This window comes from Pyrus communis, chromosome 1 (genome assembly GCF_963583255.1).
Source record: "Pyrus communis chromosome 1, drPyrComm1.1, whole genome shotgun sequence".
NCBI classification, from domain to species: domain Eukaryota; kingdom Viridiplantae; phylum Streptophyta; class Magnoliopsida; order Rosales; family Rosaceae; genus Pyrus; species Pyrus communis.
Window position 1 is genome coordinate 20,539,671 of NC_084803.1, and position 12,372 is coordinate 20,552,042.

The 12,372-nt window shown below is 38.9% G+C and overlaps 1 protein-coding gene across 1 annotated transcript; it reads left to right on the forward strand.

Annotated features, from left to right (window-relative positions):
• The first annotated feature begins 5,265 nt into the window (after positions 1-5,265).
• On the forward strand, positions 5,266-5,658 carry LOC137722600 (uncharacterized). Its single transcript, XM_068461679.1, has 2 exons — positions 5,266-5,461; positions 5,525-5,658. Exons 1-2 carry the CDS (start codon positions 5,266-5,268, stop codon positions 5,656-5,658), a joined length of 330 nt encoding a protein of 109 aa, XP_068317780.1.
• Positions 5,659-12,372: the final 6,714 nt, after the last annotated feature.

The following is a 12,372-nucleotide window of genomic DNA, read 5'->3' on the forward strand; positions in this document are numbered from 1 at the left end:
TGAGACCTATCTAGAGGACGAGCGTAATCAAGCGAGACTCGAGGACTATGACCCTTCTACATATCAGTGAGTGGGCTTTTGGTTTTCAGTGTGTGTATATATATATATATATATATATATATATATATATATATATATATATATATATATGCTTGGTATTTTTCCCAGAAAATTGATTTAAATGATTCATATGTTTTGAAATGCCATGCCAAATATCTTATACTTAGAATATGTATTTAGTAGTTGCATATATTGTCGTTGACGTTGCGGGCGCTCAGGTAAGTACCAGGTGAGTTTATTGATTGTAGATGTGAGTTGCATGATTATGTTAAGATGTATTTTGAGCTCATAAACCTGCACCCCGGTGTTAGTGCTCCCGCCCAGTCATTCACGTGATGTTCACTTCCCACACCATATGCTCACCTTGGATCCAAGTTAGGTGCACAGTCCTGTCGTACATACCATTATAAGTGGTTCTGACTCATAGGTGACTCGCGATTATTCGCACAGTCTTCACGTGATCGTAGCACTTGAGCGTATTTATTTACACCTAGTCCTATCATACAAACCACTTTAGGTGGTTCCGACTCGTGTACAGGTATATTTGTTGAGATATGGATTTGAGCTGTACAGATCACATAAGGTGACTCCGGCTATTTAGATGAGCTCTAGATTCAGTCGTACATGTCACGTTAGGTGACTCCAATTGACATATCATTTTGCATTGATTTATATCACCTGGCTTACATATTTTTTATGCTGAGATATTCGACATGGCATATATGAGGATTTTGCTATTCTAAGCATGGTTGTGGTATATATATATATTCTATTTTCTGGAAATTATACAGGTTTTATGGCGAGGAGTTACTATCTTTGATAATTGAAATGGTTTTGAAAAACTTTGTTTTTGCCCACTCACTTTTTCTATTTTACACCCATCCAGGTTCTAGTTAGGAGTGCTTATTGATGGCTTGCGAGGAATCCACGACAACTCTGACAGTTTATCACCATTGTAGGGTTACATTTTGGTGTTGTATAATTAGTATTCGTCCTGCTGGACTTCACTTAGGCTACTTATACTCTGGTTGTGATCTCACACTTATTCTCGTCTTGCACTTATTCTTATCTAGTGCTCTAGTTGGTTTGTTTTTTGTTTATTCGCATTTCTTATATTAATATTGTTTTCGCATTGTGCACATGGCTACGTCACCCTCACATGATGGCCAAGATGCCTTGATTTCGGTCGGGGTATGTCAATTTAGTATCAGAGCCTAGGTTTGGTAGTCCTGCATATCTTGTGAATATTCTAATTATTTTGGTGTCTTCTGTCAGAACTATGTCGCCTCGTCGAGAGCCATGTTCCTCAGCTGAGTTTGGTTTCCTTGATATTGCTTAGTTAGGGGAAGTTATAGCCAATGTTATTCAGTCTTCGCTTCGCCCTCCCCAGAGGACTCCTTTGGAAACTACGTATAATTTGAAGTTGGATAAGTTTGAGGGTAATGAAGGACATAAGGGAGTTGAGCAGTGGCTCAGTCATCTTGAGAAGACTTTCCGTTTGATGCATAAGCAGAGGAATCTCCCTAAGGATAGGTGGGTCGAGACGACTACCTGGTTTTTAGGTCTGGAGCCTGCATCCTGGTGGAAATAGGAGTCTTATCAGTTAGCACCAGAGGAAGCTGCTGATTGAGAAGTTTTTAAACAATTATTTCAGAAGAAATTCATTCCTCCAGAGCATATAAATCGCAAGAAGCAAGAATTTACGCACCTGAAACAGGGGAAGATGACAGCTAACGAGTACTACAGAAGGCTTACTGATTTGTCTCGCTATCACCCGGAGATTGCTGCTAATCCAGTTGAGATGCTCCGTCGTTTTAGGTTGGGTACTCGAAAGAAGTGGCGTTCTATGGCAACCACAACTCCCTGTGCTACTTACCAGGAGTTTTATGAGATTTTGCTTCGAATTGAAGATTCAGAGAATATGCTTAGTGAGAGTGAGGAGGAAGAAAAATATGAAAATCAGAAGAGATATGGTAAAGGTAAAGGTCAATCATCTTTGGGACCTCATAAGACTTAGAACTTTAAGAAAAATGGAGCTAGTTCCAGTTCTTTTAATGGGAGTTGGGGCTCCACTAGTCAGATGAGAGGTGGTAGATTTTCAGGAGGTCCTCGTTTTCAGATACAGAGGGATTCTGGTGGCACAGGTGCACCTTTATGTCGTAGGTGTAATAATAAGCATTTTGGGGAGTGTAGGCGAGGCAGTAGCAGATGTTATACTTATGGTCAAATGAGGCATAGAGCTATGCATTGTCTTTAGAATCAGCAGAAGCCCCAGCAGACTTCTTTACCACATCTAGTTCTGATCCAGCAAGTTCCAGGATCTAGTAGTTATGGTCAGACTGTTCGTGAGGGTGCTTATCATTATCAGGGCGATGTAGCTCCTTATTATGGATGGTAGTATCAGTATCTGCATGATCCATATTATCAAAGTGGATACCCTCAGTATCCTGGAGGTTATACGTCGTATCATCCCTATTCAACAGGTGGATCTTAGTGGTATCCTAGAGGACAATCCCAGTACGAGGAGGTTGCTTCTAGTAGTACAAGACTATCGAGGCAGCCTAGTCAGCCAGGTTAGGGGTGTAATGTGCAGGGACAAGGTAATCAGGCTAGCAGAGCTCAAAGAAGACGATATCAGGCTTAGGGACGTACCATATCACAATGCAGGATGCTCAGAATAATCCTGATTTGATTATAGGTACGTTGAATATTCTTTGTCATTTTGCTAGAGTATTAATTAATTGTGGCGCTACGCATTCTGTTATTTCTCATACGTTTGCTCAGTTGACACAACCTCGTCATACACCTCTTGGGTATGATTTAGAGTTTGCAATGCCTAGAATGGAGACTTGTTATGTTAGTTGTGTGTATCCAGGATGTCCAATGATAGTGGAGGATATAGTTATGCCAGCTGACCTCATCCCGTTAGATATTGATGATTTTGATGTGATTTTGGGCACAGATTGGTTACATTACAATCGTGCCAATATAGATTGCTACGGGAAGTCAGTTCCTTTTCATCGTCCAGAATTACCTGAGGTTACGTTTGTGAGTGAGCGTAGTGGAGTGAGACATGTTGTCATTTCTGCCATGAGAGCTAAAAAGTTGTTAAAGAAAGGTTGTCAGGGATATTTGGCTCATATGGTGTTGAACGATAATGTTCCTAACAGTGTAAAGGATGTGTGAGTAGTCAGGCATTTTCCTGATGTGTTCCCTGATGATTTGCCTAGATTGCCGCTAGACCGAGATGTGGAGTTCACTATTAATTTGCTTCCAGGTACAGACCTTATATCTTTAACTCTTTATCGAATGGCTCTTGCTGAATTAAGGGAATTGAAAATCTAGTTGCAGGAATTAGTTGATAAGGGTTTTATTCAGCCTAGTACTTCACCTTGGGGAGCTCCAGTTTTATTTGTTCGAAAGAAAGACGGAACTTTGAGGCTATGTATTGACTTTCGGTAGTTGAATTGGGTAACGATTAAAACCCGTTATCCGTTGCCGCATATAGATGATTTATTTGATCAGCTTCGAGGCCTACGTGTTTTCTAAGATTGATTTGAGGTCTGGTTACTATCAATTGAAGATTAAAAGTGAGGATGTTCCTAAGACGGCTTTTAGGACTCGATATGGTCATTATGAGTTTCTTGTGATGCCATTCGGATTAACTGATGCACCTGCAGCATTTATGGATTTGATGAATCGAGTATTCCAACCATATTTGGACAGGTTTGTCATTGTCTTTATTGACGATATTCTGGTATACTCTAAGTCTAATCAGAGCACATTCGACATCTCACTTTGGTGTTGAAGAGATTAAGGGAACACCAATTGTATGCTAAGTTTAGCAAAAGCCAATTTTGGTTAGATCAAGTGGCATTTTTGGGACATGTTATATCCACCCAAGGTATTTTGGTGGACCCTCAAAAGGTAGCAGCCGTTGAGAATTGGGAGCAGCCACGAACCGTCACTAAGGTACGGAGTTTCTTTGGTCTAGCAGGTTATTATCGATGGTTTGTTAAAGATTTTTCAATTATTGCTTTACCACTGACGAGGTTAACTAGGAAAGATGTTAAATTTGAGTGGGATGATAATTGTAAGCAGAGCTTCCAGCAGTTGAAGTATTGTCTCAGTTATGCACCTATTTTGGCGCTCCCAAATGATAGTGGTAATTTCGAGATCTACAGTGACGCTTCCTTGAATAGTCTGGGTTGTGTGTTAATGCAGTATAGTAGGGTGATTATTTATGCTTCGAAACAATTGAAACCTCATGAGATGAATTATCCTACTCATGATCTTGAATTAGTAGCCATTATTTTTGCCTTAAAGATTTGGAGACATTATCTTTATGGTGAAAAATGTAAGATTTTTACATATCATAAAAGTCTTCAGTATCTTTTCACTCAGAGGGATCTTAATCTTCGTCAGCGAAGGCGGATAGAGTTACTTAGTGATTATGACTGCACAATTGAGTATCACCTTGGTCGTGCAAATGTGGTGACAAATGCACTTAGTAGGAAGTCTCAAGGCCGAATTAATGCATTATACGCTAGTCTTATCCCTCGTCTTGTAGATTTGAGGGCCACTGGAGTGAAGTTAGGAGTGGAAAGTCAGGAGGAAGCTTTACTTGCCAATTTTTGGGTCAGGCCAATTTTAATTGATCGTGTGCTTGAGGCTTAGATGACCGATGAAGAAATCCTAAAGTTAATTGAGGCAAGAAATCAAGGGAAAAAGAAACATCTCAGAGTTCAGGAGACTGCGGTTAATTATGTGTCGAAATGGGTGGAAGCAAAGGCCACCTGTACTAATGATTCCAAAGTGGTTGCAGATTTTGTCAGAACTAACATATTTGCTAGATTTGGAATGCCAAGAGTTCTTATAAGTGATGGAGGGTCCCATTTTTGCAATCGAACCATTGAGGCTTTGCTCAAGAAATATCACATCACACATAAGGTGGCAACACCTTATCATCCTCAAACAAGTGGGCAAGCCGAGGTTTCTAATCGGGAAATCAAGCAGATTTTGGAGAAGACCGTTGGGCCAAACCGGAAGGATTGGAGCTTGCGTTTGAATGATGCATTGTGGGCCTATCATACGGCCTACAAAACATCAATTGGAATGTCCCCATTTCGGCTCATCTATGGGAAACCATGTCATCTTTCCGTTGAATTGGAGCACAAAGCACATTGGGCCGTCAAAATGTTCAACATGGACATTGATGCCGCTGGAATTGATAGGAAGTTTCAATTGAAAGAGCTTGAGGAAATAAGGCATGAAGCGTACGAGAACGCTTTGATTTACAAGGAGAAGTCAAAGGCATTCCATGACAAGATGATTCGTAACAAGACATTTGTTCTAGGGCAGAAAGTGTTACTCTTCAATTCCCGTCTTCGCTTGTTTCTAGGTAAGTTACGTTCTAAATGGATTGGCCCGTTTGTTGTTACTAATGTATTTCCTTATGGTGCAGTCCAAATTCAAAGCTTAAAGATCGGGCAAAAGTTCAAAGTGAACGGACATCGTTTGAAGCCATACTATGAGAACTTTGAAGAGCATGTCGTGGATGGTGCAAGCTTCCATGCCATGGGCCCCAATGAAGCTTAAGAGGAAGGATTGTCCGGCTGGAAGACGTTAAAGCAAGCGTTTCTTGGGAGGCAACCCATGCAAATAAAGAAGAATTAGGAAGCTCAACACTCCATAACCAGATTTGCGTTCCTAAACCCTACTCTTTATTGCTTTTACTTTGCCATGTTTGTCGTGTTTGTTAGTTGTGTTATTTGGTTGTTTGTTTGTGAGTCTATGCTTAAAACATTGAGGACAATGTTTGGTTTAAGTGGGGTGGGGGGGTAAATAAAGTGTTTTTCATGAAAATTCGTGGGATTTTATCACCTATCACTTCTAAGTTGTTATTCACTATTTTTAAGTGGAAAGCATATGCATTTGAAAAGCACAATGATACGTCTGCTTTACACATTTTCTTTCTACTTACCTAAATAGCTAAAGATCGAAATTAGAGCAACTAGAGCTCAAATTTTCTAACAAAATTAAACTAGTAAAACTCGGAATCAAGTAGAAAAATTGAACAAAAAATTTTAGAGACATGTTCTCTACAAAGAAATAATGACCATCCTCCTAACATCATTAGGCAATCCAATATCATGTACAATAGTCTATATGGAGAAATCACCAAGGCACTATAGGAAAAAAAAAATAGTTATCAACATGCGGGGCGTTATTAAACTTTACCTTGTGACCCCGAGGCATCAGTAGTGGATGCCGATGGTGTGTTGGATGTGCAGGGGCAGCGATGACCACGCCTGGCGCTAAAAGGTAGCACCACTGATGAGGCTGATGACGCTGGCGCCTGGGAGACCCCAAGACCAACTAGCAAGTGGTCCATTTGTGTAGGAGTTGTGGCAGCTGAAGGATGAGTCGGGGGAGGTGAACGGGGTGCAGTCATCACCGCCTTACGACTTTTAATAAGGTTTGACATCTGCATAATTAGAAAGAAAAAAATTCAGTAAGTATACATAATTCCCATCACATGCCAAATTATGTGGCATATCACTCACACCAACCCCACGCATAACTAAATCAAGCATTTCAACCATATATACCGTTAAACATAAAACAGACAATTAAACCATAAAAGCATCTAGACCTATATGCATTTCATTCAAGGAGAAACAAAAAACAATCCACTTACCTATATGCATTTCATTAAAGTAGAAACAAAAAACCAATCCACTTACCTATATGCATTTCCCCATTCAATTAAACAACAAGAAAACAAAAATATATACGGTACTTAGAGCCAATTCACTTGGGCAACAACTGCCTTATGTAGGCCTCGAAACATAAACACAAACATATCCTTCAACATGCCTAATTATGTGGCATATCACTGACACCAACCCCATAAAAGCATCATGGTAAGATGGTAAGACTACTTGTGTAGGATAGTTTAGGTTAGGTTGCACTTCATAAAATATATGAGCAACCATCCACACGAACCAAATCTTGTTTTTGCAGGTTGATCTCTTCTTGATCAATTTTGGTGTAGAATTTGATGTGTTAATTGTATATTGTGTTTGTTTCATAGTACTTGGACAGTTGTGTCATATTGAAATTTTCTGCTGTCATATTTTCACATCTCCTCTTAACATGTATATACATGTATTTCCCAATTTACGAATGAGAAAGGGTTGTTTTATGCATTGGATCTCGGAGAAACAAACATCCATGTGATGAGGGTGCATTTGGGGGGGAAAGGGTTATGGAATTATTAGTCAATAATTTATTGAGGTCTCAATTCCTGAAAATCTTATGGTTGGGACTTCAGACATAAGTAGATTGTCGCTAACTAAACCAATGTAAATTAATGTTTTTAAGTGAAAATACCTCTCAAATATAAAGAATGGTTCTTCAAGCACTCTTTGACTACATTGCGACAGAACTTGCTAAGTTTGTTGCTAAAGAAGGTCAAGATCATCAACCCTCTCCTGGCAGGCAGAGAGAACTAGGTTTTACCTTCTCATTCCTTGTGCTGCAATCATCAATTAATTCGAGGACCTTTATTAAGTGGACGAAAGGCTTTTCTATAGATGATGTAGTTCAGTCCTCATTACTTTAGTACTTTGGCTCCTTTAATATTCTCTATTACTTTTTTTCTCTGTAGTTTAATGTTTTCTATATTCTCCAATGGTAATCTCATGTGAAAAAATAAAAGAAATATCAGCACTTATAAAGTGTAGGTATATTAGTGCAAGGGATTTAGTAATACATTTGTCTAGCTACTATTTTATTCCCCTTTCTCCTGTTAAAAGAAAGTTATTTCACTTCAGTCCTAGAATTCATAAGATAAAGAATTTTTGCAAATCAGTAACTTGTGATTATGGTTCAGTTTTTGAGAAATAGTTGTCCTAGAATTCATAATCCTAAAACCTCAAAATTGTTAAAGTTAGCTTTTGTTTCTTAACAATTGTAGTGAGTGCCATTTCTTACTATCTTTTCAGTGAGCTTCATCAACTATAAACAATGCACATAAAAAAAACTCTAGTCCATTTCCCAACCCATGAACCAAAAACCACCCAAAAGCAGATTAGAACCCTAGTTCTAGAACCCTAATTCAAAGCAATCATCAAATCAAAGCAATTATCAAATAAAAGCAGTTATTCAAAACATTAGAACCCTAATTGTATAACTCTAATTCTTAAATTGACTAAAGGTAAGTAAATTGAAATTGACCTCAGAGGGAGAGTGTTGTCAGAGAAGGAAGAGATAGGTTTGTAGGTGAAGGAAGAGAAATGGGGTGCTGGAGGAGGAAGAGAGGGTTGCCGGAGGAGGAAGAGACAATGCGAAGGAGAGCTAAGGGAGATGGTCGTCAGAGGGAGAGTTTATAGAGAGGAGAGGTGAGGGGAAAGTGGGAAAGTGCTTGCAATTTTAGTTTAATCCCGATGTTATTGCGCGACGAACAGAAGATATTCGTCGCGTAATAAATTCAAATTTTCACGAAATTATTTTCGTCTGCACCCAATTTTCAGCTCATTGAATAGTAATTAATTGTCACGGAAATGATATTCACGCGACAAATAAAATTTTGTTCGTTGCACAATGAGCTGAAATTTTAATTTACCCAGGTAAATTTTTTAAAATTTATATTTATTGAAATAAAACCAATTTATTTATGACATAAGATAATTACATTACAAAAAAATTCATTTACTATGTTTGACATGACAAGTCACAAATAAATTGCATTATTCATCATCTGAACTATAATAACTTTCACTATCATCACTTTCGGTCTCCCAATCCTCTTCCTCCATAACTACGTCACCGTCTTCATTCAGGCCCACTGCAACATTGTATCACAGAAGATCACCGAGGTTAATGTAATTGACTAAATCGGTATTTCAATTGAAGACACTCCTTGTATCTGAAAAAGTTCTTGGATAAGATTTGTATTTCAAAGTGTTTCTGCATCATTTTCCATTAAAGATTCTAAACGTTGGTCAGCAACATTGTTGACGTTGTAGTCAGTTAGGTCTTGTTCTGGTATAGCATACACATTCCTTTGATCCATCTTCTGAACAACTTTTCAACCTCTCCTGGCTTTAGGGTCATCTAGATACACAATATGTTTTACCATGTTTGCCAAAATGTAAGGGTCATCATCTTACCAAGTTCTATTAATGTTCACAGATAGTAAGCCATGGTCGATTTTAACACTTCCCTGCTTATTTGGGTTTGTATTAAACCATCAACACTTAAACATGATCACTTGGTATCGGCCTTTGTAAAGCAATTGCACGACAGTTGTTAGTTTGCCATAGAATTCAATGTCCATACTTTCGCCTCCACCTGGGACATGGACACTGTTGTTTGGCGTACACAACTTGTCATCTCGTGCAGTCCCCAAAACCTTGACACCGTTAACATGGCAACCCGAGAACAATTCAGCTCGAATCGGGCTGAACGCCAAGTTATATAACTCTTCACTTTAAGTGGGGCAATTCGATGCTTTCAATTTATTCACCTAATATTATACAAAAACATACACATGTTAATTTGAGAAAATTTAATACTACAATATATATGTCAAATACAAAACACTTATAACTTACATAGTCGAGAAACCACTGAGGAAACAATTCTTGGTGTTTCTTGGCATACAAATGTGATCAATGTTCTCGCTTCATCATCTCTTCATGGTCATCTAAGTATGCCATTATCTCATCACAATTGTTCAATACAAACCAATGCGCTACCTCTATGTCATTTCTAGAAAATGACTATCCTCGTACAGGATCTCCAAAGGGTCGTGCGCTTTGGGAAAAAACAAAAAGTTTCTCTTTTCTCACACCCCTATCATTATTGCGCTGAGGACGATTGAAAGCCATCTCCACATCTTTTAAATACATTCCACAAAAAGTAAGTGACTCATATTGAACCCAAGTCTCTATAATTGATCATTTGGGCTTCGCCCTGTTGCGTACACTTTTTTTTAGCTCCCCGAGAAACCAGCCAAAATAAAATGATACGATACAAATTAGTAAGCGTGGGCTAATGATGCATAAACAAATGATGAGGATTATATACCTTTCTATTGGATACATCTAGCGATAGTTGACAAGACCAGCAAGTAATGTTTCTCTGGGCAAGTGAACCATCACGTGGATCATACTTGTGAAGAAAGCTGGAGGGAATATCATCTCAAACTTGCATAGGACTTGGAAAATGTCATGGTGCAACTGATTAATGTCCGTTTTTCGCAACGTTCTTGTTGTTAGTTAGGAAAAAAAATCTGGACAACAACATGATTAGCTTCACTACATCTTCCGGCAATTGGTGTCGAATACCCACATGAAGTAGGAGTTGCATAAACACATTGCAGTCATGGCTCTTTAGTCCAACAAATTTACCCCCATCAACATTCATCCAATGCGTGATATTAGAAGCATACCCATTGGGAAATTTCACAGACGATACAAACTTTAAAAACTCTTTTTTGCCATTCAGTTTCATGGAAAAAAAAAAATTGCAATATCCCTTCTGGCTTTATCACTGTCCTTATTCATCCATAAACCCCTCCGTATGTCCATTCTTTCCAAATCAAGATGAGCTTTGATCGTGTCCTTTGTCTTGCCCTTGATATCTAGAATGGTGCCCACCAATGTGTCGAAGACATGTTTCTCAACATGCATAACGTCAAGGTTGTGTCTCAATTTTAGTTTCGACCAATACGGGAACTCAAAAAACATAGGCTTGTGCGTCCAGTTCATATCTGTAAAAGGTCTGGTCCGACTCACTGTTTTCCCAAACGGAGCAAAATCCAAACGGTTTAGCTATTCCAAAATCTGATCACTGGACCATTCTCTAACTCTAAGGTAATGCTTTGTGTTCCCATCGAACTCTTTATCCTTTTCCCGCCACTCGTGGTCCCATGGCAACCATCTCTGATGACCAAGGTAATAAATTTTTCGGCATGCCAACCAGATGTTACATCATCCTTGCATACAGGGCATGCCATATAACCCTTAGTGCTCCACCCAGAAACCATTACATATGCGGGGAAATCATTCACAGTCCACATAACTACTGCCTACAAAGTGAACATCTTCCCAGTGGACTTATCGTACGTGTGAACACCGTTTATCCATAAATCTTTTAGCTCATCAACCAACGGCCTTAAGTAAACATCGATTAACCTACCAGGATCCTCAGTTATCAAAAGAGTCATCATCATGTATACTTTTTTCATGTATTTCCAAGGTGGCAAATTATATAGGAATACGAAAATCAGACAAATGATGTGGTGTCGGTTTAGAACCCCGAACAGATTGAATCCGTCAGTGGCAAGTCCCAATCTAACATTCTAGGGATCAACGGCAAATCAGGGAACATTCAATCGAACTCTTTCCATGACTCCCCATTTGCAGGATGCCTTATCACATCGTCATCTACCCGTTTTTCCTTATGCCATCTCATGTATGTGGCAATATGTGTTGACATATACAATCGCTACAACCTAGGTTTCAGGGGCAAATAACGCATGACTCTTTGTGGGATCTTAGTCGTTATATTCTAAGATGTCATTTTAAACCTCGACTCATTGCATACAGGGCATTTATCCAATGCTTTATTCTCTTTGTAGAATAAAATACAATTGTTTTTGCAAGCGTGAATTTTTTCATAACCCAATCCAAGACCATTCAACACCTTTTGCGCATGTTTATGGTCTTTCAGCAAACAATTGTCTTTCGGAAGCATTCTCTTGAAAACCCCCAAAAAGTAATCGAAACACTGGTTCGACATATGATAGTTTTTCACAATGGCCATAAGAACGGAAAAGCTCTCGCACCCGGGTATAACTCTTGGTTGGCATTTTTTTAATAGTTTTTCATATTGTTCGAGCTCTGCACTATCCATTGGTGTAGGCACGTCATCTTCCCCTTCCTGATTGGTGTTTGTCGATGAAAATGGAAAAGCATCATTTATAATATCCATGACTTGTTCATTAGGATCACAATGGGTTCAACATTGTCCACTCTTGTGGTGTTTGAAGACGAAGCATTGTCTAATTGTTCCCCATGATGGTTCCAAATATTATATGTCTCAATCATTCCATTCCTTACTAAATGAGACCGAACATTTTCAATTGTCTCCCTTAACGTGTTGTTACACCTCCTACAAGGAATTCTAGTTGCACCTGAGTTGTGTGTACGTGCAAAGTCAATAAAATCCTCAATTCCATCCAAGTATTTGTTCGCACTTCTATTCAGGTTCTGTATCCACGTCCTGTCCATAATTCCTGGA